This window comes from Scomber scombrus, chromosome 1, assembly GCF_963691925.1.
Source record: "Scomber scombrus chromosome 1, fScoSco1.1, whole genome shotgun sequence".
NCBI classification, from domain to species: Eukaryota; Metazoa; Chordata; class Actinopteri; order Scombriformes; family Scombridae; genus Scomber; species Scomber scombrus.
The window spans coordinates 36,612,231-36,638,895 of record NC_084970.1 but is presented as its reverse complement, the minus strand read 5'-3'; the positions used below and the strand labels follow the sequence as shown (position 1 = coordinate 36,638,895).

General features: G+C 42.5%; 1 protein-coding gene across 1 annotated transcript; it reads left to right on the top strand.

Annotated features, from left to right (window-relative positions):
• Positions 1-1,568: 1,568 nt before the first annotated feature.
• Positions 1,569-19,224, top strand: large2 (LARGE xylosyl- and glucuronyltransferase 2; the record flags this gene model as incomplete). Its single annotated transcript, XM_062418976.1, is given in 10 exon segments — positions 1,569-1,740; positions 2,732-2,836; positions 3,067-3,179; positions 5,409-5,534; positions 7,576-7,731; positions 10,555-10,718; positions 11,365-11,643; positions 12,591-12,737; positions 13,155-13,350; positions 14,798-19,224. Coding segments are annotated over 10 exon segments (1,656 nt in total), but the record flags the coding sequence as incomplete, so codon positions are not given.
• Between the last annotated feature and the right edge of the window lie 7,441 nt (positions 19,225-26,665).

Genomic DNA, 26,665 nt, shown 5'->3' with positions numbered 1-26,665 from the left:
GTGTGCCTCCGACCTGCATCCTTCTCCTTCTCCATCATCACATTCTCCTCCTTCACAGTCTTTGTGCTGAACAATGAGTCCTTTGTGCCGTCGGATGCTTCGACCTGCTGCAGTCGCTCGCTTCACATTTCCATTAACTCACATTAAAGTGGAGGAAAACAAACCCTCCGACTCTAAGCCGATTATATTTGCAGATGATGCACTTATGCAGATCCAATTACACTGAATCAAGAGAATTAATTAACAAACAATGTGCAGATACGAAAAAAGAAAAAAAACACATCAAGCTTTTGCCAAAATATGCTGAATGTAGCTTTGTGTGAGCCCACGTTCAGAACACTGCTCATACATCATGAACGCTGATGAATGTTTCCTTTATGGCTTAGGGAGGAAGAAGGAAGGGAAGAAGGGAGGAAGGAAGGATGGAAAGGAGGAAGGAAGGAAAGGAGGGAGGGAGGAGGGAAGGAAGGAAGGGAGGAAGAAGGAACGAAAGGAGGAAGTAAGGGGAGGATGGAAGGGAGGAAGAAGGAAGGAAGGGAGGGATGAGGGAAGGTAGGGAGGGAGGAAGAAGGAAGGAAGGGAGGGAGGAGGGAAGGAAGGTAGGGAGGAAGAAGGAAGGAAAGGAGGAAGTAAGGGAAGGGAGGATGGAAGGAAGGGAGGAGAGGAAAGGAAGGACAGAGGAAAGGAGGAAGGGAGGAAAGAACGACAGAAGAAAGAGGGAAGGTAGGGGAGGAAAGAAAGAGAAGGAGGGAGGAAAGAAGGAAGGGAGGAAGGAAAGGAAGGAGGGAGGAAGGAAGGAACGAAGGAGGGAATGAAAGAAGGAAGGAGGAAGGAAGGACAGAAGGAAGGAAGAAAGGGGGATGGAGGAAGGAAAGAAGGAATTATATTTGCAGATGATGCACTTATGCAGATCCAATTACACTGAATCAAGAGAATTAATTAACAAACACAATGTGCAGATTTAAAAAAAGAGAAAAAAGAAAAAAAACACATCAAGCTTTTGCCAAAATATGCTGAATGTAGCTTTGTGTGAGCCCACGTACAGAACACTGCTCATACATCATGAACGCTGATGAATGTTTCCTTTATGGCTTAGAGAGGAAGAAGGAAGGGAAGAAGGGAGGAAGGAAGGATGGGAGGGAGGAAGGAAGGAAAGGAGGGAGGGAGGAGGGAAGCAAGGACAGGAGGAAGGAAGGAAGGGAGGAAGAAGGAACGAAAGGAGGATGTAAGGGGAGGATGGAAGGGAGGAAGGGAGGGAGGAAGAAGGAAGGAAGGGAGGAGAGGAAAGGAAGGACAGAGGAAAGAAGGAAGGAAGGTAGGAGGGATGGAGAAAGGACAAGAGGAAGGGAGGAAGGAAGGAAAGAAAGAGAGAAGGAGGGAGGGAGGAAGGACAGACGGAAGGAAGGAAAGGAGGAAAGAAGGAAGGAAGAAAGGGGGATGGAGGAAGGAAAGAAGGAAGGGAGGAAAGAAAGAGAGAAGGAGGGAGGAAAGAAGGAACAGTCAAAACAGACAGGGTCAAACCAAACAAACCAAATAAATGTAACCCTCTCTTTCCTCTCTGGTTTCAGTCGGAGGTTTCGTGGATACCCAACAAACACTACTCAGGTATTTACGGCTTGATGAAGCTGACGCTAACCAAAGCTTTGCCCTCCGACCTGACGAAAGTCATCGTCCTGGATACGGACATCACCTTCGCCACTGACATCGCAGAGCTGTGGGGCATTTTTAGGAAGTTCACAGGTGAGACCTTTTTACCTTATCACCTTAAATCCTTTCTGTCAGCGTAAACCTTTCCTTTCCTCCCTTCCTTCCTTACTTCTTCCCTTCCTCCCTTCCTTCCTTCCTCCTTTCCTCCCTTCCTTCCTTCCTTCCTCCCTCCTTTCCTTACTAAACCTCTGTGAACACGGTGTGAAAATCCAACTGATATCACCTTTAATCATCCTTTACAGGAGTCAAAATGAATGTCAAGCTGTTTTTAAATGTAATATTAGTAGCCTGTCCTTCCTCCCTCCCTCCTTCTCTCTTTCTTTCCTCCCCCCTACCTTCCTCCCTTCCTCTGTCCTTCTTTCCTTCCTTCATCCCTTCCTCTTTTCCTTTCTCCCTCCCTCCCTCCTTCCTTCTTTCTCTCCTCCCTCCCTCCTTCCGTCTTCCTACCTTCCTCCCTTCCTCTGTCCTTCTTTCCTTCCTTCCTCCCTTCCTCTTTTCCTTTCTCCGTCCCTCCCTCCTTCCGTCTACCCTCCTATCTTTCCTTCTTCCTTCCTCCCTCCCTCCTTTCCTTCCTTCCTTCCTTCCTCCTTTCCTTCCGTCTTCCTCCCTTCCTTCCTCCCTCCTTTCCTTCCTTTCCTCCTTCCTCCCTCTCTCCTTTCCTTCCTTCCTTCCTTCCTTCCTTCCTCCCTCCCCTCTTTCCTTCCTTCCTCCCTTCCTTCCTCCTTTCCTCCTTCCTCCCTCACTCCTTTCCTTCCTTCCTTCCTTCCTTCCTTCCTTCCTCCCTCCCCTCTTTCCTTCCTTCCTCCTTTCCTTCTGTCTTCCTCCCTTCCTTCTTTTCCTCCCTTCCCTCCTTTCTTTCCTTTATTTGGATGTTTATTACCCTGTTGATGTCTAAAATGTGTAAAAAAAAAAACAACCCAGATAATCAGTTCTTCTACATGATGCTTAAGAATTTTTATAAACTTTGTAGGCAAACAGACATCCAACATTACTGAAACATCTTTACTGGTTGTTGTGTTGACAGATAAGCAGGTGATCGGTCTGGTGGAGAACCAGAGCGACTGGTATTTGGGCAACTTGTGGAAAAACCACAAACCCTGGCCAGCGCTGGGCCGAGGCTTCAACACAGGTAACTATTTACTGTCTGGATCCATGCTCAGGATGTTCTGACTCATGATGTTTAAATTCCAGCAGCTGTCGCCTGCAGCTGCTTTAAAAAATACATCACGAACACTTCAAATAACATTTAATTTGTAATACGCTGGCGGCCCAAATACCCTGCAGCTGAGATTAGTACATGAGGTTCGGAGTTGGGAGTTCATGGTTGTGACTGATTTCCTGTGCTGTGCTTTGTTGCAGGTGTCATTCTTTTCTACTTGGAGAGATTGCGGCGGATCGGTTGGGAGCAGATGTGGCGGCTGACGGCAGAGCGGGAGCTAATGAGCATGCTCAGTACGTCGCTGGCTGATCAGGTCAGTAACGAAGATGATGAAATATATGTTTTCTATGTTTGGTTTGCTGTTAGAGTCGTCATGGGATCGACCAGAGGAAAGTCAGAGAGGACGTTTAACCCTCCTGTTGTCCTCGAGTCAAGGAAGGAAGGGAGGGACGAAGGAAGGAAAGGAGGAGGAAGGAAGGATGGAAGGGAGGAAGGAAGGGAGGAAGTGTTCAACTTCTCAAATCACATCTGTTCATGTTGGAGCTGAATCACATCTGAGATATGAGAGTGGAGACACCTTAGCAACCGCCTTAGCAACCACGGAACACTGCCCTTAGCAACCACGGAACACTGCCCTTAGCGACCGCCTTAGCAACCAAAATTCCGGAACAGATGGCGGTTCATGGCCATGAGTGATAAGCAGTCAAATCTATCGTAAACACGGGCAGATTGAAACCCTGACTTTTGACTTGCAGGCAGCATTTCTACATATGTTCTCCTCAAGTTTTGGAAGTATGACCACGTTTAATATCCGACATCAGAACAGGATATAAATAACAGAAGTGGTGAACATTTGTTGGTTGCAGGTTCCTCTCAATAAGTGATGAGAGTAAACTGAATATCTTTTGGAGTTTTTAGATCTTCGGTCAGACAAAAACAAGAGATCTTTTGCTCGAAGTACCACTTTTAACATCTTCATTGTATTTAATTAACCTTTGTGTCGTCCTCCCGGGTCAAATTGACCCCGTCTGTTTTGACTGTTCCTTCTTTCCTTCCTTCCTCCCTCCTTCTGTCTTTGGTTCCTTCCTTCCTCCCTCCCTCCTTCCTTCCTCCCTCCCTCCTACCTTCCTTCCTCCTTTCCTTCCTCCTTCCTTCTTCCTCCCTCCTTTCCTTCCTTCTTCCTCCTTCCTTCCTCCCTCCCTCCTTTCCTTCCTTCTTCCTTTCTCTTTTCCTTCCTTCTTTCCTTTCCTTCCTCTTTTCCTTCCTTCCTCTTTTCCTTCCTTCTTCCTCCCTTCCTTCCTTGACTCGAGAACAACAGGAGGGTTAAGTAAGAAAATAAAACGCAGTGTAAAATCTGCATTTTGATTTAAATCAGAAATCTGACGACAGAATAAGTAAAGACGATATTTAATGGCAATTCCATCACTGCTATTCTTTGTAATACAGTTAAAGTGTCAGTTTATCTATATCATCTATAGAAATATGTGATTTTTGCTGCATCCTCACACATCATTACCTCCAATCTGTTTACAGTCGTACATCAGTAGTTTCACAGTGTTGTGTTGAGCTTCCACCAGCAGCCTTGATTGTTTTTTAAAGAGACACAATGCAGCTGGTACACGTGGACGCTGCCTTTGTGGACCATCCTATAGAGTGTAAAATCAAAGCTGACGTTGCCAAGGAAACAACAAAGAAACACACATAGAAAAACATGATCATGTTTCCTTCTCTCTTTCTGCGTCTTCCTTCTGTCCTTCCTTCCTCCCTCCTTCCTTCCTTTCTTCCTCCCTTCCTTGTTTTCTCTGTCCTTCTTTCCTTCCTTCCTCCCTTCCTCTTTTCCTTTCTCCCTCCCTCCCTCCTTCCTCGTTTCCTCCCTCCCTCCTACCTTCCTTCCATCCTTCTTTCCTCCGTCCTTCCTTCCTTTCCTTCCTCCCTTCCTTCCCTCTTTCCTTCCTCCTTTCTTTCCTTCTTCCTTCCTTCTTTCCTTTCCGTCCTTCCTTCTTCCTTCCCCCCTCCTTTCCTTCCTTCTCCCTCCCTCCTACCTTCCTTCCATCCTTCCTTCCTCCCTTCCTTCCTTCCCTCTTTCCTTCCTCCCTCCTTTCTTACCTTCTTCCTTCCTTCTTTCCTTTCCGTCCTTCCTTTTTCCTTCCTCTCTTCCTCCCTCCCTCCCTCCCTCCTTTCCTTCCTTCCTTCCTCCCTCCTCCCCTTCCTTCTCCCTCCCTCCCTCCGTCAGCTGGTACACGTGGACGCTGCCTTTGTGGACCATCCTATAGAGTGTAAAATCAAAGCTGACGTTGCCAAGGAAACAACAAAGAAACACACATAGAAAAACATGATGATGTGGTTCATCTCTCTCTTCACGAGCCCAGCTGCTGCGTTTCCAACCAGGACGAAACCTTAATGCAGCGATGACTCATTTCTGTGCATCCAAGGACCCACAGACTGTCTCTATGGTGTTTTATCCTCTCTGCATTTGGTGAAACTCCTTTAACACTTTTACTGTCAGAGGAAACTCAAATCCTTTCTGTCCACTGTGTTGCAGGATATCTTCAACGCCTTCATCAAGCAGAACCCGGTCCTGGTCCACCAGCTGCCCTGCTTCTGGAACGTCCAGCTGTCCGATCACACTCGCTCCGAACAGTGTTACACAGAGGTGTCCGATCTCAAGGTACACACACACACACACACACACACACACACAGATACACAGAGTCAGTGATTTATAGCCAGACAGCTGACACAGTTACACTCCGAGACGTCTAGAGGAACAAACTGAACTCTGATACCAACAGAAATACTGAGAGGTTTTCTAAGTAGTAATGTGTTTATTGGGACCATGAACAGTCACTGTTAACCCTCCTGTTGTCCTCGAGTCAAGGAAGGAAGGGAGGAAGGAAGGATGGAAGGGAGGGAGGAAGAAGGAAGGAAAGAAAAGAAGGAAGGGAGGAAGGAAAGGAGGGAGGGAGGAAGGAAGGGAGGAAGGAAGGAAGAAGGAAGGAAAGGAGGGAGGGAGGAAGAAGGAAGGAAAGGAGGGAGGGAGGAAGGGAGAAAGGGAGGAAGGAAAGAAGGAAGGAGGGAGGGAGGGAGAAAGGAAAAGAGGAAGGGAGGAAGGGGATGAAGGGAGGAAAGAGAGAAGAAGGAACGAAAGAGAGAAGGAGGGAGGAAAGAAGGAAGGGAGGGAGGAAAGAAGGAACAGTCAAAACAGACGACAACAGGGAGGACGACACGAAGGTTAAATATAAATGTTACCATTAGATGTATCAGAGTCAACTTATTGCTCATTTTCTTATGCATTCCCTTCTGTAGGTTAAAATTAAAAAAGGAGGTGAAATGAGGTTAAAGTGGGAGGCGGGTTTTCTCCTTGAGGACTCTAAACAGTTTCAGGGGAGGCTCAGTGAATATTACATAAGTTATCAAAAGGATTCACATAGAATAACTTAAATGTGTGTGATCTGGTTAAAGATAAGAGATGAATCAGTTTTGAGGGATTTAGCTGTTTTTCTCATTTTCCCAAAGTCAGAAACCAATAAAAACCTATAAAAAGTATTTGGTGCAGTCTGAAGGGTGTCAAACAGCAATATAATTCTATCTTGGCTCATTTATTGGGATCAAATAATAATAATCATGATCTACATACAGTAGGCATCAGGAATTGATTTGTGGGTTTTGGGGACTTACAGCCAACGGTCTCAGACTTTGGAAACGCTGATGCCAGATCAGTCTGAGATTATACCAGCAACACCTGTAGCTGTTGGCACCAAAGCTCCTCTCAGACAGGATTAACATACCAGGAGGGAGGAATAAAATATTTACCAAGGAGAAATGAACGGACATTCAGCAGTAAAAAGCCAAAAAATCTCCGTAGGGGGGCTGAAGAGAGAGCTGAAGGTGAAGTAAAGATACTGTGTGAGGTGAATAAGAGTCAAAAATCCTTCTTTGAGTCATTTTGATAACATTCAGTGAGACTTATACTTCTTAAAAATTATCTTCTCCATTAAAAATAAAGCTCCATAAATCATAATTTTACACTGCAAACATGCTAACAGCTGATTCATATTGACTTTAACCCTCCTGTTGTCCTCGAGTCAAGGAAGGAAGGAAGGAAGGAAGGGAGGAAAGAAGGAAAGGAGGAAGAAGGAAGGAAAGGAGGGAAGGAGAGAGGGAGGGAGAAAGGACAGATGGAAGGAAGGAAGGGGGGAGGGAGGGAGGGAGAAAGGAAAAGAGGTAGGGTGGAAAGAAGGAACGAAGGACAGAGGAACGGAGGGAGGAAGGGACGAAGGAAGGAAGGAGGAGGGAGGGAGGATAGGAAGGAAGGAAAGGTAGGAAGGACGGAGGAAAGAAGGAAGAAGGGAGGGAGAAAGGAAAAGAGGAAGGGAGGAAGGAAGGACAGAAGAAAAAAAGGAAAGGAGTAAGGTAAGAAGGAAGGAAGGAGGCAAGGAAAGAAGGAGGGAGGAAGGAAGGACATAAGGAAGGAAGGAAGGAAGGGAGGAACAGTTAAAACAGACGGGGTCAATTTGACCCAGGAGGACGACACGAAGGTTAAACAGAATCAGCTTAAGGAGAGTAAAGCTGCTCCATTATTGACACTTTAGGTTTCCTTTACACATTAAAAGTGAATCTATTCATATAAAGTGAGACTACACCGACTTTGTTCTCTCCTACCAGAACCTTTTAAAAACAGAACCTGTAATAAATGTACTGATTTTCAGGTGATCCACTGGAACTCTCCAAAGAAGCTCCGAGTGAAGAACAAGCACGTGGAGTTTTTTAGGAACCTCTATCTGACCTTCCTGGAGTACGACGGAAACCTGCTGAGACGAGAACTGTTCGGCTGCCCGAGTCAGGCCAGTCCAGAGACCGTCCAGGTGAGACGGTCAGACAACAGGAGAACCTACAAACTTCTCATTTCACATAGTCGTAACTTACTGGTTGCGATAATTTTGAGACCTGTGTTCGTACAATACAGACGTTAATTTTGGCCCTGTTTACAAGACAATGCTCGCGGGTTAAAACGACATAATATTTTATGGGATGTGCCTTTCATTTAGACAGGACAGCCGTTGTTGAGATTTAAAAACGCAAAAAAGTGAAACCAGCCTCCAGAGTGGAAATCTTAAAAACACTCCACCATCGCGTTCCCGTCTAAAGAGTAAAAACGCAAAAATCTGCTCGGATCTGCTCACGTCTCGTACACGTCTACATCACAGGCATGCTCCAGTACAGGAAACAAACATATCGGATTATTTCCATCTGTTGGACCTTCAAGTTGCCCTAGCAGCTCTAATAAACATACAAGAGTCTTTTCAGCAGTTGTACTGAATCTTTACACATAGTATCACTGAACAGAAAAAGGCGCATTGATAACCTCCTTCAAATTGCTGATGCACCAATTCATCGGAGGCGAACCAGACAGCTTTGGACGAGACCTGGGAGAACATCGAATTCCACAAACTTTTGCGTCACTGTATGCACGCAGATTTCCCCCCCAAAAACGCTTGTCTTAACGCGGAATAAAAAGTGAGAAAGCAACGCCATTTTTGTGTTTTCTGTTCAGATCGTTTCCGTGTAAACGTAGCCTTAAACCAGTGGTCTCCAACTCTGCTCCTGGAGAGCTGCTGTCCTGCATGTTTCAGGTATCTCCTCCACTCTAACACACCTGAGCCTAATAATTACCTCGTTATCAAACCATTTGATGAGCTTCAGCTGCTTGATAACGAGTTAATTATTATAATCAGGTGTGTTACAGTGGAGAGAAACCTGAAACATGCAGCGTAGCAGATCTCCAGGAGCAGGGTTGGTGAACACTGGTTCAAAGGATGTTTAATATCTGACGCCAATATTGACTTTTCAGAGTTGAAAATACATTATTTTTCATGCTGACTATTCTCAGTTAAATAAATTCATTGTTTTACCTAAAAGATAAACCTTTTTAAAGATTTATTTTGGGCTTTTTTGCCTTTTTATTTGTACAGTAGATTGCATTGAGGCCGACAGGAAACAGGGAGAGAGAGAGGGAAATGACCTGCAGCATAGGTCCCTGGCCGGACTCGACCCAGGGACGCAGCAATTACGTGGCATGCGCGCTAACCCCTCGACCACCAGGGGGCTCCAAAGCTATATTTTTAAAGTGTGACTTCGACCAACAGTCCGAAACCCCCCAAATATCCAGTTTACTGTCATTGTCAGGACAAAAAGCAGCCAGTATGACCTGAAGATTATTTCTTTAATAAAGATTCAGGCAGAGCAAAACTAACTAAAACACAACAGATGATCAATCAAGTGTGACCAGGACTTTAATACAAAATAAATTTAGGAGGTTCAGGTGGAGCAGGAGGACAGGAAAGGAGCTGATTGGCTAACGAGGCTGATGTAGGACAGGTGTGGAGGGAAAAAACAGAAAAGAGACACGTGAGGAAAAAATCAAGAAACCACAGCACACAATCCTCTTCATAATTAACAGATACACATAAACCTGTCTAAAAATATACATGAAAATGAGCTAAATACACAAATAGACTATAACCTGATGATGCAGCCCTTCACACATGGACCACAGAGGCTGTAAATACTAATAACTAAAATCAGCAGAAAGAGAAAAGAATGAAATCGTCTGAAAAGCTCAACTAGTAAATATTTGTGCTTTTGTGCTTATTTAAAGAGGAATCAATTATCAATATCGTTGGTGATTCATCTTCTGTTAATATTCGTTTAATTGTAAGCTGAAATGAAATGATCAAGTGTGGATAAAAACATTGATATAATAATACATTATAGTCGAAAAATATTGAAACATATCCTCCGACGCTGATTTAGAAACATTTTCGAATTGATTTTTATAGCGAAGTAAAAAAGCACAGAGAGATTTCTAACAGTCCTGCAGGAGTGTTGTCGCCATGGCAACTCAGCCCACATTCATCAAATCTTAATTACAAAACAAATATTTTGGTTTTGTTATATTTATTATTAGTGAAATCTGTTTGGCAGAAATATTTTTAAAAAATGAGCCAGAGCTGGACTGAGGAGAAGAAACTTTGATTATTCAACAATCAGAAAGGAAATGAAGAGTTTGAGCAGCTGAGGTAAGGAAGGGAGGAAGAAGGAAGGAAAGGAGGGAGGAAGGAAGGGAGGAAGGAAGGAGGGAAGGGAGGGAGGGAGGGAGGAAGAAGGAAGGAAAGGAGGGAGGGAGGAAGGAAGGAAGGAAGGAAAAGAGGAAGGGAGGACAGAAGAAAGAAGGAAGGGAGGAAGGTAGGGGGGAGGAAAGAAAGAGAGAAGGAGGGAGGGAGGAAATAAGGAAGGGAGGAAGGAGAGAAAGAGGGAAGGACAGAAGGAAAGAAGAAAGGGGGATGGAGGAAGGAAGGGAGGAAAGAGAGAGGAAGGAAAGAAAAAGAGAAGGAGGGAGGAAGGAAGGAAGGGAGGAAAGAAGGAACAGTCAAAACAGACGGGGTCAATTTGACCCAGGAGGACGACACAAAGGTTAATAACTGATGACATCATTGGCAGGCTGCAGATGCTGGAGGCCATCTGTAAACATTGGAAAGGTCCCATCAGTCTGGCGCTGTTTGGCAGAAATATAAAAAGCTGGACTGAGGAGAAGAAACTTTGATTATTCAACACTAAGAAAGGAAATGAAGAGTTGAAGTTGAAAGAAAGGACAGATTTTAAACATGTGTCTGTTTTCGTCTCCTCAGCTGCAGGCGGCTCTGGAGGAGCTCGACGAGGACGATCAGTGTTACGACTTCCGCAGAGAGCGACTCACCGTCCACAGAGTGCATCTCTACTTCCTGCAGTACGACTACACGCCCAGCGAGGACGGGACCGACGTCACGCTGGTGGCTCAGCTCTCTATGGACAGGTAATAACACGCCGTCATGTGATCTGATTTACTGTTAGCTCCCTTTAATAACTCCTGTTGTCCTCGAGTCAAGGAAGGAAGGGAGGGAGGAAGGAGGGAGGGAGGAAGGAGGGAGGAAGAGAAGATGGAAGGGAGGAAGAAGGAAGGGAGGGAAGGAAGAAGGAAGGAAGAACAAAGGGAGGAAGGCAGAAGGAAGGAAAGGAGGGAGGGAGGAAGGAAAGGAAGGGAGGAAGAAGGAAGGAAAAGGAGGGAGGGAGGAAGGAAAGGAAGGGAGGAAGAAGGAAGGAAAGGAGGGAGGGAGGAAGGGAAGAAGAAGGAAGGAAAAGAAGACAGGAAGGAAAGATGGAAGGAAGGAAAAGGAGGGAGAAAGGAAAAGAGGAAGGAAGGAAAGAAGGACAGAGGAAATAAGGAAGGGAGGAAGTTAGAAGGGAGGAAAGAAAGAGAGAAGGAGGAAGGGAGGAAGGAAGGACAGAAGGAAGGAAGAAAGGGGGATGGAGGAAGGAAAGAATGAAGGGAGGAAGGAGAGAGGGAGGAAGGACAGACGGAAGGAAGGAAAGGAGGAAAAAAGGAACAGTCAAAACAGACGAGGTCCAATTTGACCCGTGAGGACGACACAAAGGTTAATAACTGATGACATCATTCACAGGCTGCAGATGCTGGAGGCCATCTGTAAACATTGGGAAGGTCCCATCAGTCTGGCGCTCTACATGTCCGACGCCGAGGCTCAGCAGTTCCTGCGCTACGCTCAGGCCTCCGAGGTCCTCAAGAACCGCAAGAACGTCGGCTACCACATCGTCTACAAGGAGGGTCAGTTCTACCCCGTCAACCTGGTGAGGAACGTGGCGCTGAAGAACGCCAACACGCCCTACGTGTTCCTGACTGACGTGGACTTCCTGCCGATGTACGGTCTCTACGATTACCTCAGGTAAGACCCAAACAAATACTGATGGATTTAGAGCTGCAGCCAGAAATGACTCAAAAAAATTAATGGCCAACTCCATTTATTATTTTGAGTCATTATTTAAGAAAAAAGGTGAAATTTCTCTAATTCCAGCTTCTTAAATGTGAATATTTCCTGGTTCATTTTGTCCTCTGTGACAGTAAGCTGAATATGTTTGGGCTGTGGACAAAACAAGACATTTTAAGTTGCGCCTTGTGACATTATTTATTAATTTTCATTATTTTATGATGTTTTAGAGACTAATTGAATAACCATCAGATTCATTGATAATGAAAGTAACCTTTGCAGCCAAAGATAAAAAAGGTTTCCTCAGAATTCTAAACACTGTGATCAGTTTCGACATGAAAAATCAGGATTACATTGAAGCAACAATGCTGACATTAAAGTGTAGATGTTTGTTATTTGATGTTACTTTCCCAAAAAAACCCATATCTTAGGTTAATTCTCCGATCAGTGCCGATGACCAAGGTACTCAAATAGACCTGGAGTTGTTCTCCAGTCGCTGCACAGTGGCTGCACACTGCTCCTAGTACTTAGGACAATTAAATACAGAGACTGAATCTCACTGTACAACTGTATGTGAGACAAATGAAGTACCTTTAGTTTGTGGCAGAACTTCCAAGGTGCAAAGAGAAGGGAAAAGTCTTTAAAAGTCCAAGTCCAGTAACACTCCAGTAGTATAGAACAACTTTGTTAGACCAACGTTTCTACACATTTAAAAAACTACCCAACTCTTTCAAAAATATTTAAATACTGTTTGTAAGGTGCTCTAAGAAACCCTGATGAAGGCCGTAAGCTGGTCTAACAATAAAGGTCTATACTACTAGTGTTGCTGGAGCTTTGACCTTTTTAGCCATAAATGAATAGTCGTTGCCGTCTAATGACTGAATCTTTGTGTTTCCTCCGAGCAGGAAGTCGGTGGTTCAGCTGGACATGGATCACACTAAGAAGGCTCTGGTGGTTCCAGCTTTCGAGACGCTTCGTTACCGCCTGTCCTTCCCCAAATCCAAAGCCGAGCTGCTCTCCATGCTGGACATGGGGACTCTCTACACCTTCAGGTACCACAACCCTAACCCACAATCAGGACAAACTCTTTAACCTTGGTGTCGTCCTCCCGGGTCAAATTGACCTTGTCTGTTTTGACTGTTCCTTCTTTCCTCCCTTCCTTCCTTCCGTCTTTCCTTCCTCCATCCCTTCCTCTCTCTTTCCTCCCTTCCTTCTTTCCTTCCTCCATCCCCCTTTCTTTTCCTTCCTTCCTTCCCTCCTTCCTTCCTCCCTCCTTTCCTTCCTTCTTCCTTCCTACTTCCCTCCTTTTCTTCCTTCTTCCTCCCTTCCTTCCTTGACTCGAGGACAACAGGAGGATTAATTAAGTTTTCCTATCAGTGAACAATATGAGCAGTTCAGTTTGAATGAGTAAAATGACGTGATAGTTCCTGATGTTTATATTTGTTTGTTTTCTTCACCTTCCTCTCCAGGTATCACGTGTGGCCCAAAGGTCACGCTCCTACCGACTATGCCAAATGGCGAACAGCCACCACTCCGTATAAGGTGGAGTGGGAGCCGGACTTCGAGCCGTACGTGGTGGTGAGACGAGACTGTCCGGAGTACGACCAGCGCTTTGTGGGCTTTGGCTGGAACAAGGTTTCCCATATCATGGAGCTGGATGCACAGGTACGAACCAGGCGGGGAGCTCCGGTCCTCTGAAATGAGGCCAACGAGGAAGTAACTTAAAACTGCATTCTATCAAAAGGCCACCAGGGGGCGACCGTTTTGGTGTCAAAAGGACTTCCGTCTCTATACAAGTCAATGGAGAATTCACCAACTTCTCACTTGATTTCTAACCTCAGTAAACGTTTTCAAAATGTGTTTTCCATACTTTAACTTTACTCAATAAGGAGAAAAAACATAAAAAGGTGGTAAAAAGAGAGAAAACAAAAGATAAGCTTGCACACACTAGTAGATGCAGACATCCAAATATACAAGTACACAAAGTAAATAATTACAACTAATTACAACTGGGCAGTTTACAAAGATAATTAGGATAACAGCTGCACACAGCAAACCTTTTACAGCTTTCTTAAGTCGTCCCTATCACTGTTAATTAAACCAGTTATTGAGACGTTGGACAAACAGAAGCACTGAGATTATAATTATCAGACATGTCTCACATTGATTCTCTTCTATGGAGGATCAATGAAGGTAAATCTTATCTTGAACTGTGGTTGGTTGGACTTGATAAACGCTGAGGAAGCCTGAGCTGAGAAACAAAGGTTAATAAATGAGTTGAACACAATACAGTCACAATGGAGACAATGAAAAGAAAACTAAAACTAAGCTGATTTTATCTGAAAGTCAGTTTAGTTTTAGTTAGTTTTGCTTTGTTCATTGTTCACACTGCAGGCGAATCTGATTCAAATCTGATTCCTTCTCAAATCCTATTTTTAGGCCTGACTGTCCACACTGTTTTTAGCAAGTGTCCAAATGGGATTTGACTCTGTTCAGATTGGGCCACATTAATGACCAATCTGACAGGTTGCTGTGGCAACGCCGTCGGAGCGGAGGCGTCTTCTAGCGTGTATTGTGTGATGTCATATAATTGCGACAGCAACAACAAACCCTCGAGCTTCGCTTGAACGGAGCCATCTCCCCAAAGATTAATTAAGAATTAGGTTTGATCCTCTGTCCAAGGACTGATGTTTGACGTCCTCCATTGCCTCCATTGATATCAGCTAGCAACAACAACTGGAATAAGCGGGTCTGGCTTCGCATAGAGTGACATAGCGTAGGGACGTAGAGAGACGTCAAGGACAGTCAAATCCGATGTGAGTGTTTGGAACTGTTCAGACTCAGACACATCTGTCCAACTGAGATTTGAAACTACCTCCCAAAGGTGGTTTCCATCTGGTTTGCAAAAATAGGATTTCATGTGATTTCTGACTGTTCAGACTTCATAAGACTCTGCTGGTTCCAATCTAGATTGGCTAAAAATCGGATTTTGGCTTGCAGTCTGAACGCAGCCTTAGGGACAAGCTCACATGGCCCTGCAGGTTGTAGCCTACCTTCATTATCTCCTTTCTTGTCTCTAACCTTTCCTTCCCTCTCTCTCTCCTCTCTTTAGGAGTACGATCTGATGGTCCTCCCCAACGCTTTCATGATCCACATGCCTCACGCTCCCAGCTTCGACATCTCCAAGTTTCGCTCCAGCTCCAGCTACCGCAACTGCCTGAACACCCTGAAGGACGAGTTCCACCAGGACCTGTCCAGGAAGTACGGCTCGGCCGCTCTCAAGTACCTCACCGCTCAGAGGAACATCTAAAGAACCCAACCAAGGAGGAGCTGCTGAGATCCAGCGAGGCCGCCCCTCCCCCTCCCCACACTCTGACTGAGAGCTCGGACTCGTACTGACCGCCTGTTGGCTGCTATCAGCGCCGAGCGTGAACATGACGGTAAAGCTTTACAGCCCTTTTTTTTGGACACTCTCGGGCTCCTGTGCATTAATTCACCAGTCGACTCCACCTGAAGGAGGACGAGGACGCGGCAGGTTTTCTAACGGCGGGATTCGCTGAGCTGAACGGATAACGATGGGACTAGCTTTAAGGCCGGGAAATAACAACCATATTCTTCTAAGTTGTTCTGACAATCAGGGCTTTTTTTTTTTTTTTTTTTTTCCTTCCAGAAGATATGAACCAATCCGTCCAACATGGATCTCTGGACACTGAGCTCAAAGACACGACAGCAGGAGACCCGTGCCATTTTATTTTTTGAGCGGTGGGAAATAAATAAATATAAAAAGAAGAAGAAGAAGTCGTCGAACTGGAGAAAGATTTAAAGCCTTATCACTTTCCACAATATTTACTAAGATATTTAATATTTTAATTTCCTTTTTTTTCTTTTTCTTTTCAGTGTCAATCAGAACCAATGAATAACAAACATTTACAAATGCTTTGATTACGACTTTACATAAGTTTATTTTTTCCTTTTTTTTTTCTTATATACTTTCTGACCTCTCTCTCTCAAAGAAAATCCATCACGTCCCGGGCGAATTAGTTCAGATTATTTTGGGCTTCAGGGATGTGCTTGGTGTGTAAGCGTGTGTGTGTGTGTGTGTGTGTGTGTGTGTGTGATCCAGCTGCATCACATGGCACGTCTTCATCAATGCTTCCTGCTTCGTCATCATCGGCATTTCTCACTTTTTTTGTCTCGATCATATATTTGCCTGCATGTAAAAACTGTCGCATCACATGTTCTTTTTTTTTTCTTGTAAGATAAATAGTTATTCTATTTATTCTTCTTTTCCATCTTTCATCTCTCTCTCTCTGAAAGAAGACTACTGGTAACAGATAAAACCTTCATTGATTTGGGACCAACTCACGCGACCAACACAGCGAGTTGTTGCTAACGGAAGGAACTTTCTTGTCTTTTTTTTAACTTTTTTTTTTCTTGTATTTTGTGCCATTTCATCTATAATTAGTCTGATTCACTGGATATTTGTGCCATCTACTGTACCTTTTTTTTGTTGCTGTAAAGTTAAACTAAAATTATAAAACACTTAACTTTCAATTTGATGATTATAATTCCCCAGTTTCCTGATATTTCATAGACAAAAGTTGTTTATAATGAAAGAAATGGTATTCACAGTTTCTCCGAGGCCACAGTCTTTAATTTGCTTGTTTGTCTGACAGTTAAGATATTAAATTATTATCACACATGACAAAGAAAGAAAGAAAGAAAGAAAGAAAGAAAGAAAGGCAGCAAATTATCACGTTTGAGACACTGAAACCATTAAAAACCATTTTTCTGTCAATGGATTAAACTTTGATTGCAGCTCTTATGATCTAAAACTACAGTCACGTAAAAATTCAACTGACCAAAACTGTCCACTGACTACTATAATATCCCAATTTTCCGACATTTTATAAAGAGAAGTACGGAAACAAATTTTAAAAGAAAAGATTGGTATTCACAACTTCTCCGAGGCTACAGCAATGTCTTTAATTTGCTTGTCTTTTGTTTGTCTGGCAGTTTAAAATGTTAAGATATTCATTATTATCACACATTGACAATAAAAGAAAGAAAGAAAGGCAGCAAATTATCACGTTTGAGACACTGGAACCATTAAAAATCATTTTCTGTCAATGGATTAAACTTTTATTGCAGCTCTGCTACACAGAATGAAACCTAATGATCTGAAACTACAGTCACATAAAAACTCAACTGACCAAAACTGTCCAATGACTACTATAATTACCCAATTTTCCGACATTTTATAGACACAAGAACGGAAAAAAAAATTTAAATGAAAAAATTGGTATTCACAACTTCTCCGAGGGCTACAGCAATGTCTTTAATTAAAGTTTGTCTGGCAGTTTAAAATGTTAAGATATTCAATTTATTATCAGACATGACAAAGAAAGAAAGGCAGCAAATTATCATGTTTGACACACTGGAAACATTAAAAACGCCAAAAATGGTTTATGGATTAAACTTTTATTGCAGCTCTGCTACATGTTAAACCTAATGATCTGAAACTACAGTCACATAAAAACTAAACTGACCAAATCTGTCCAATGACTTTTATAATTCCCCAATTTTCCGACATTTATAGACAGTAGTAAAAAACTTTTTTTTTTTAAAAAGAAATAATTGGTATTCACAGTTTCTCCGAGGTCACAGTGATGTCTTCAATTAGCTTGTTTTTTGTTGGTCTGGCAGTTTAAAATGTTAAGATATTAAATTTATCTAACATTGACAAAGTAAGAAAATAAGAAAGAAAGGCAGCAAATTATTATGTTTTTGAGGAGATTGAACCTTTAAAAACGCCAAAAAATGGCATTAATAAACATATATCGATTATCAGAACACTAAATTATTCATTTTCTGGTAATAGACTAAACAATCACCTATTATTGCAGCTCTGCTACATGTTAAACCTCCAGAGAATCAAACCTAATGATCTGAAACTACAGTCACATAAAAACTCAACTGACCAAAACTGTCCAATGACTTTTATAATTTCCCAATTTCCTGATGTTTTATAGACTAAATGGGGAAAAACAGGTTTTCACAGTTTCTCCGAGGCCACAGTGATGTCTTCAATTTGCCTGTTTTTTGTTTGTCTGGCAGGTTAAAATGTTAAGATATTAAATTTATCAAGAAAGAAAGAAAGGCAGCATTATGACGTTTGAGACACTGGATCTAGGGATGGACGATACGGCAAAAAGATCATATCACATTTGTTTTTTCATGTCAGTTTAATATTTTAGTTTACTGAACAGTGCTCAAGATTTAAAAAACATTATCTATAAAACAATAAGAGAAATGTGTCTTAGGTTAAGAGCTCACAAGCAGCATAAAACACGAACTACTGAAACTGACATTAAAACACAAATTAAGTCCATAAATAAACAAGAGAACAACAGTCTTGTTTAAAATTGATATTTACAGTAAAACAGTGAAACCAAGAGTTAGTTGATGTTGTGAAGAAGAATATCGTCATATCGCTCCCCCCTAGCTGGAGCCATCAAACAAGCATCAGGAGGAGCATGAGGCGCCCTCCTGAACCTGTGAACCAATCAACCTGTCAATCACCACGTAGCCACGCCCTAATGCATACCCTGCTTTATCGTCACATATAAAATCAGGGAGGCCAAAATGTCCCAAATGAACATCATACTGCATTGAAGAAGGCTTTAAACTAGCGATTGAGACCATAAACACATTTTGAAAACGTTTACTGAGGTTAGAAATCAAGTGAGAAGTTGGTGAATTCTCCATTGACTTGTATAGAGACGGAAGTCCTTTTGACACCAAAACGGTCGCCCCCTGGTGGCCTTTTGATAGAATGCAGTTTTAAGTTACTTCCTCGTTGGCCTCATTTCAGAGGACCAGAACTCCCCGCCTGCTACAGATACATGAAGTTATCGGCTAGGTTCACGCTTATTTCGGTTTATATTCAATATTATAAGAGGATGATTTATGATGTTTTTGACGTCTAATCCTGAACAAACGTTCCTTTTTTTTTAGCCTCACTAAAAACTGTCGATTTAACGAACGCTGCAGAGCTTCAGATTAAAGTTCATCATTCATTCATCATTTCATACCTCTTGTCTAAAATCATTTGTATTCATCACAGATCTTCCTTTTTATTTCCTCGATCCCTTTTCTTGCATTTTGGTCAAAAGGCGAGATAAAAAAAAATCTCTTAATAATTTCCACAAAGTTAAGAAAAGCAGGATTCAGAGGAGAGGGGGAACTTGAGTCGAAGGTGTTGGATTGTGAGTGACGGGTTTGGGCTCAGACAGTCTGCCCCCCCCCCCACCCCCCCCCCCCCCCCTTTACACCCCCCGCCGCCATCCACGCCGCCTCCATTGACTTGTTGTTGATTGTGGTAAATGCTAGTGCCTTTGCTGTATTGTGAAACTGGATATTGATTGTACTGTTGTACCGACAGGGCCTGGGGGAAGTCAGGCACTCTATTTATTATTGTTGACTCAAATCAATCATATTTTTCTATGTAAGTGCTTTAAATAAATTTGCCCTTTTTTATCACTTTGTCTGGAGTGTTTTTGTTTTCCTGCAGCGGCTCGAACACGTCAAACTCTTCTTAACCCTCCTGAAGAAAGGATGAAAGGGAGGAGGAAGGAAGGGAGGAAGTGAGGGAGGAAGGAAGGATGGAAGGGAGGATGGAAAAAAGGAAGGGAGGAAGAAGAAAGGGAGGGAAGGAGGATGGAAGGGAGGAAGAAGGAAGGAACGAAAGGAGGAAGGGAGGGAGGAAGGAAGGGAGGATGGAAAAAGGAAGGGAGGAAGAAGAAAGGGAGGGAAGGAGGATGGAAGGGAGGAAGAAGGAAGGAAGGGAGGATGGAAGGGAGGAAAGGAAGGAAGGACGGATGGAGAAAGGAAAAGAGGAAGGGGGGGGAGGAAAAAAGGAGGAAGAAGGGAGGGAGGAGGGAAGGAGGAAAAAAGAGGGATGGAGAAAGGACAAGAGGAAGGAAGGAAAGAAGGACAGAGGAAAGAAGGAAGGGAGGTGGGAGGAAAGAAAGAGAAAGAGGGAGGAAAGAAGGAGGGAGGAAGGAAAGGAGGGACGAGGGAAAGAAAGAAGGAAGGAGCGAGGAAGGAAGAAAGGGGGATGGAGGAAGGCAAGAAGGAGGGAGGGAGGAAGGAAGAACAGAAGGAAGGAAGAAAGGGGGACGGAGGAAGGAAGGACAGACGGAAGGGAGGAAAGAAGGAACAGTGAAAACAGACGAGGTCAATGTGCTGCTGTGTTTTCATTGAATGAATGAAATGTGTTTTATTACTTGGACCTTGAGGATTTTATAAAATATGTCCTACCATAACTTCAGTATATCTAGTTTAATATAAACATCAGAGCTTTTTGAGCCTGAGTGAATCTTCCATGTGTGTAATTGGTCCAAGTGAGAAAAGTCCAATTCAGACTGAATTACTGTGGATGAACACTGAGGTCCTCTGGTAGTTCTCCTTCTGTTTAAATGCAAATTAACACAGAAATAATTGGACTCATAACTTTCTCTGCTGTGAGTTTCTGAACAGAAGCAGACTCTTGTTCACTTTGTCTCATCTTTGGGTTGGAAGGAAAGGAGGGGAGGAAGGAAGGAGGGAAGGAAAGAAGGAAGGAAGGTAGGAGGGAGGGAGGAAGTAGGAAGTAAGAAGGAAAGGAGGGAGGAAGGAAGGACAGATGGAGGAAAGAAGGAAGAAGGAAGGAAAGGAGGGAGGAAGGAAATGAGGAAAGAAGAAGGAAGGAAAGGAGGGAGGAAGGAAGTAGGAAGGAAAGGAGGGAGGAAGGAAATGAGGAAAGAAGAAGGAAGGAAAGGAGGGAGGAAGGAAGTAGGAAGGAAAGGAGGGAGGAAGGAAGGAGGGAAGAAAAGAAGGAAGGAAGGATGGAGGAAAGAAGGAAAGAAGGTAGGAGGGAGGGTGGAAGTAGGAAGGAAAGGAGGGAGGAAGTAAAGGAGGAAAGAAGAAGGAAGGTAGGAGGGAGGGAGGAAGGAAGGATGGAGGAAAAAAGGAAGGAAAAAGGGTAGGAGGGAGGGAGGGAGGTAGGTAAGAAAGAGAGAAGGAGGGAGGGAAGTCCAATACAGACTGAATTACTGTGGATGAACACTGAGGTCCTCTGGTAGTTCTCCTTCTGTTTAAATGCAAATTACAGCAGAAATAATTGGACTCATAACTTTCTCTGCTGTGAGTTTCTGAACAGAAGCAGAATCTTGTTCTCTTTGTCTCTCCGTCTTTGTCTGAATATGAATAAGAAGCTGAAGCGTTGACAGAACATACATTTATAAAAACATCACAGTATATATAAACACATACTCTGTATATGTTCAATAATTAAAATAGCAAAGAGATTCATCTTTAATAAGAACAGGACAAAAGCAATCCCATGTTACTTTGGTCCCTTCCTTCACTTCTCAATAAAACACCAAATCAACTAGTTTAACATGATCTTACTTTATAACTTTATATTAAATAAAGGTAATGGAATACAATTGTAGGGAACCAGCTTTCTTTCTTCTCTTCCTCAAACTTCTTGTTCTTTCTCTTCTTCCTCCGTTAATCTCTTTCCTCCTATCTTTCTTTGTCTTCTTCTTCCTTTCTTTCTCAATTCTCTTTCTTTCTTTCCTTCTTTCTTTCTCCTGTTCCTCCTTTATCTTTCTTTTTTCCTTCCTCCTTTCTTTCTGTCTTTCTTTCTCTTCTTCCTCCTTTTTTTCTCCTTTATCTTTCTTTCTTTCTCCTGTTCCTCCTTTATCTTGCTTTCTTTCTTTCTTTCTTTTGTCTTCCTCTTCTTCCTGCTTTATCTTTCTTTTTTCCTTCCTCCTTTCTTTCTTTGTCTTTCTCTTCTTCCTCCTTTCTTTTCTCCTCTTTCTTTCTAGGAGGATAAAATATGTAATATTTATCATTTATTTTGTGGTTACACCATTTGACATTTTCAGGAGCATTCAGTCTTACTTTTGGTTTAAAATGGTGCAAATATCATTTCAAATGATATAAAACCAACAAAAATACTAAATTTTAAATCATAAACATTTTAACAAATCAATACAATAGTTCAGCTCACGTGTTCGTGTTGCACGTGCCCCCCCCTAACCCTAACCCCCCCTCCCCCCTGAACACCTGAATCCTGCAGATATGTAGATTTATGAGTCACAGACTAAAACCTGAAAGTGATCAAAAGACTGGAAAATGAAAACAGGCAACCTGCAGCGTCACGGATAGTTTGTGTCCTCGCTGCCTCTAATGCTTTAATCCACTCAACAAAGAGGCAGCCGTTAAACCTGTCGCCCCCCCCCCCCCCCCCCCCCCCCTCCCCCCCGAGGACCGCCACGCTGTGCAGATGTGACAAAACCCTTTTAGATTCATGTGAGACAGCCACTCTAATCTATAGCGAGGGTTCAGGTCTTACAGGTGTTTCCTGTGTAAAGCCTGATAAACAGAATCTTATTCCTCCATTACTGTCCATAACTATTAACAACACATCTGCACTGAGTCACATGTTCCTTCATTACCTGCAACATATTGATCAATGGTTTTACTCTATAAAACATCCAAAAATAGTGAAAAAAAGCTCTTAAATGTCTTTTGTCTAACAATAGAAAACCAATAATCAATTTACTGTAACAAACGATGAAGACAAAGCAGCAAATCATCACATTTGAGAAGCTGAAACAAACATTTTTGGAAGGAAGGATGGAAGGAAGGAAAGGAGGGAGGCAGGAAGGAAAGGAGGGGAGGAAGGAAGGAAGAAGGAAAGATAGAAGGAACAGTCAAAACAGACGGGGTCAATTTGACCCGGGAGGACGACACGAAGGTTAAAAAATATCTAGTACGAATGTTTGACTGCCTATTTAATTTTGTTGGTTGACTAATTGATGCATTTCTCACCTTCAACATGTCTTAATTATCCACTTTATGCAAATACTGTAAACCTTCAGTGCTGGTGTTGATCTTCATGGTTGTGTGTCTAAAAGTGGAGCAGCTCTCCTCTTCCTCCTCTTCTTCCTCTTCTTCAACAGTCACATACGACATGGATGTAATACCGGCCGTCCCCGAGCTGCAGAAATACATCCTCCTCCTCTTCTTCTTCTTCTCCTTCTTCCCTCCAGGGGTCTCAGCAACAACTTATCAATTATTAGTCAGCTTCTCTGCATGTAGGCCAAGCTAACTCCATATGTACAACATGTTGGACAGAATGTACAATCACTCATTAAAGAGGGACCACACACACACACACACACACACACACACACATAAAGAGTCATTTCAAACATCTAACAGAGCAAGTATTACGTCTACATTAAAGGATAAATCTGATGTTTTTCTATATTTTCTTTTCTTATTGTCAACAAATTCTATGAAAAGACCAAAAGCCAACAATGTGTTTCTCTTTCTGAGGCTCTCAGCTACAAGATTTTAAAAAAAAAATAGGCTAAAAAATAATCAGGCGGGGAGTTCCGCTCCTCTGAAATGAGGCCAACGCGGAAGTAACTTAAAACTGCATTCTATCAAACGGCCACCAGGGGGCGACCGTTTTGGTGTCAAAAGGACTTCCGTCTCTATACAAGTCAATGGAGAATTCACCAACTTCTCACTTGATTTCTAACCTCAGTAAACGTTTTCAAAATGTGTTTATGGTCTCAATCGCTAGTTTAAAGCCTTCTTCAATGCAGTATGATGTTCATTTGGGACATTTTGGCCTCCCTGATTTTATATGTGACGATAAAGCAGGGTATGCATTAGGGCGTGGCTACGTCGTGATTGACAGGTTGATTGGTTCACAGGTTCAGGAGGGCGCCTCATGCTCCTCCTGATGCCCATATAAGTAGAATCCCTGTTTTTATTTTTCCCAGCATGCACCTGAAATTTTCAAGATGATCCGATACTATTGGCCTCCGAGCAGCAGTCCACAAACCAATGGGTGACCTCACGGATGTTACGTCCATTTTATATACAGTCTATGAAAATAACCGATGTATATATCAGGGGTTATATATACAAAGTTTATATATCGCAACGTCATCATGCAGAAACCTACGTCAGAAAGAAGTTTTTAGAATGATATTTTGATGGTAAAACATTCGTAGTTTGAGCTAAATTTAAATTTTTGGATTTGAATACATACGAAACACTAATGAAAAGCTGCAGAATTATATATAAACCTGATAAATACATAGAAATAATGGACCCTCTGTCACATCCTGGTGTAGTTTGTGTTTTATTTTGAAAAGTTATTCTCTCCTTGTGTATTTTGTTAGTTTTACTTCCTGTGTTTCCCCTGCCTTGGTTGATTGCCTCATGTGTTTCACCTGTGTCTTGTTTCACTCAGCTGTGTCCTGTTTAGTAATCACCTCATGTCTATAGGTTTTGGTTTTCAGTTCAGTCTCTGTGTTGTTTTGCACTGTTTAGTCGTCTATTGTCCTTCAACTCTGTTTTCACTGTAAGTTAGTTCCTACTGTGTGTTCTTTGCTGCCCATGTGACCTGAGTTATTTAGTGGTTTTCTCCTGAGTTGGCCAATAAAGTCCCCGTTTTCCAAGACTGTCTGCTTTTTGGGTCCACCCGCTACACGACCGTGACACCCTCCCTTTAAAAATGATCTGGAGGGGATCTTTTAAAGTCTGTGTAAAGTAAGAATAAATATGTTCTGAGTTTGCCATACCACAGAAAAGTGTGTTGTTAACCACCCTGCCAAATTTGCCAAATATATGAAATTAGGCTTCAAAGTAGTGTAAAAGTCTGCCTTTTTCTCTGCTCCCAAACGCTGTGGGAGTGCGCGCCGAGTCCGCTGAAGCCCCGCCCCCTACCAAGTGTCACCTGTCAATCAAAGTCACCACCTCTACCAGAAACATGGACGCTAGGTCTGAGAGCTTTCTGCTGCTAACACAGGGGCTAGCTCGGCGGCTAGCTCGGTGGCTAACTGTAGACTGTAGTAGTAGTAGTAGTGTGCGCTGAATGTATTTATACCTCTACAGCAGCAGGGGCGGGTTTATGCTCCGGTGTGTAACCGTGCTATTGGGTCTTAAAATCACTGCCGCGTTACGTAACCCGGCGGTGATTTTAAGACCCGCCCATGAAATCCAGACACAGAAATGTTGAAACACAGTTTGTGAAGCCTAGGTCCACAATTCAAATCTAAATGGTTGAAATGCTTTTTACACCTTTTTTAGAAATACATTTATGTCCTATTTAATGTGTTTAGAAGAAAATGTCTGAATTCACTTTACACAGTCTTTAACATCAATTATTCTGTATCAACTGGTCAAACTCCATCAGAAAATGTGATTGACAGCTACAGAACATGTTATTAGGTTATTAATAGTTAACTTTGTGTGTTAACCTGCTTTATGTCCCTGAACTGGAAGTGAGTCTCTAGACACACTCACCTGCTCATACGAGTACAAACCAGATTAAGCAATTCTCTCTCAGCTGTTTCCTACTCTGACATTTATTGCCTCAAGTCTGGAAATTGAATTGTCTTACTCGTATTGCCTGAATAATGGCCTCGTTCTGTGCAAAGAAAATAAATAAATTGCGAAGTCAAGCATTTCCTCATATCCACCTCCATCTACCCAATACCTGAAAAACAACTGAGGCACTGTGATAATCATCTGGAAGAGAGAAAAGCTCACTAAAGCAGAAAGCAGCTGATGTACTGGAAGCTTTTTCACCCTGTTTTTAAACCAATTTTATGAGATCTGAGGAACAATTCCCTGTTCTTCTACCTGAATTACAATTTAATTAATGTGATGTATGCTCAGAGGTCACTACTCTTGAATTTATATATATATTTCGATTTCTGAGGGTTTTTTCTTCCCCTCCGTACACTGTATCACACACAAACTGCTGCAGTAAAATCAATTCACTTCAGTATTAACCCTGCAGCTAAAGTATAATAACCAAATGCATGAAAGATGTTTTGAGATTTAAGGACTGCTTGTCAAACTACAGAACAAAAGGGAACTACAAACACAATACAGATGTTTTAACAAGTTGGAGTGGATTGCTAAAACCTACACACAAACAAAAGAAAAGGTATGGACCAAAAGAGTATAATCCATTGTATGTATAGCGGCAATGTTTCTCCAGATAGATCTGTGGTGACACACTCAAATGTCTTTCAAACATCTTTCATTATCCATAAAAGTTAATGGCATTGTAATAAACTTTAAAAAAAAAAAAGTGGGAGCGTATGACGTCACTGGGAATGCCTACTGATGTAAACGCTCGTTTCACAGCCCTGTTATTATCCTCATAGTGAATCTGAGCCGCAGAGACAACTATGAGCAGAAGATTTGAGACACAAACGTTTATTTCTCTCCGAAACAGCAGAAACAAAACGTATTTCTCACAATCGAAGGTGAAATAATTAAAACTGATAGTCGTAACATTCACCCAGCATTTTGTTGAGTTATCCACAATACTTTCTTGTTTTTGTGTCAAGAAATGTTGAGGATATAAATAAAGTCAGTGAATTATCGGGTCTTCCCAGGACTTATAAAGACACAACAGCGGTAAAATCTCCTGGTTAAATGTAGAATGATTTAGGAGGTTATATTTGTAGTGATATGTAGTAGCAGACGGTCACCCATAGGTGGCAGTACAACCTCAAGGGACCTCTGTGAGACTGTATGTGTTTACAGGAAGTAGAAGAAGAGTTCTAGCATGAGTGATAAAATAAACAACTAGCTGAAGCTAGTAGAAGTTCAACTGAAGCTTTATTTATATGAGCATACGAACTTTACAATATTGTGAATATTCGTGGATTCGTGGACATGTATCAATAGATTAAATTTCGTGGCTATTTTAAGAACTGCCGTGAGACTTGGTTGTGCAGGCGCACTGATCACTCGTGTTACTGCATGTATTTAAATTCGTACGAAAAGTTGTGCACTACTTTTCTAATAATATCACACTAATTTAAATAGAGGATGAGAACGGCCTGAATGTCTGTTTTTTCCCTCCTATAGTCAGTGATCAGCTCCT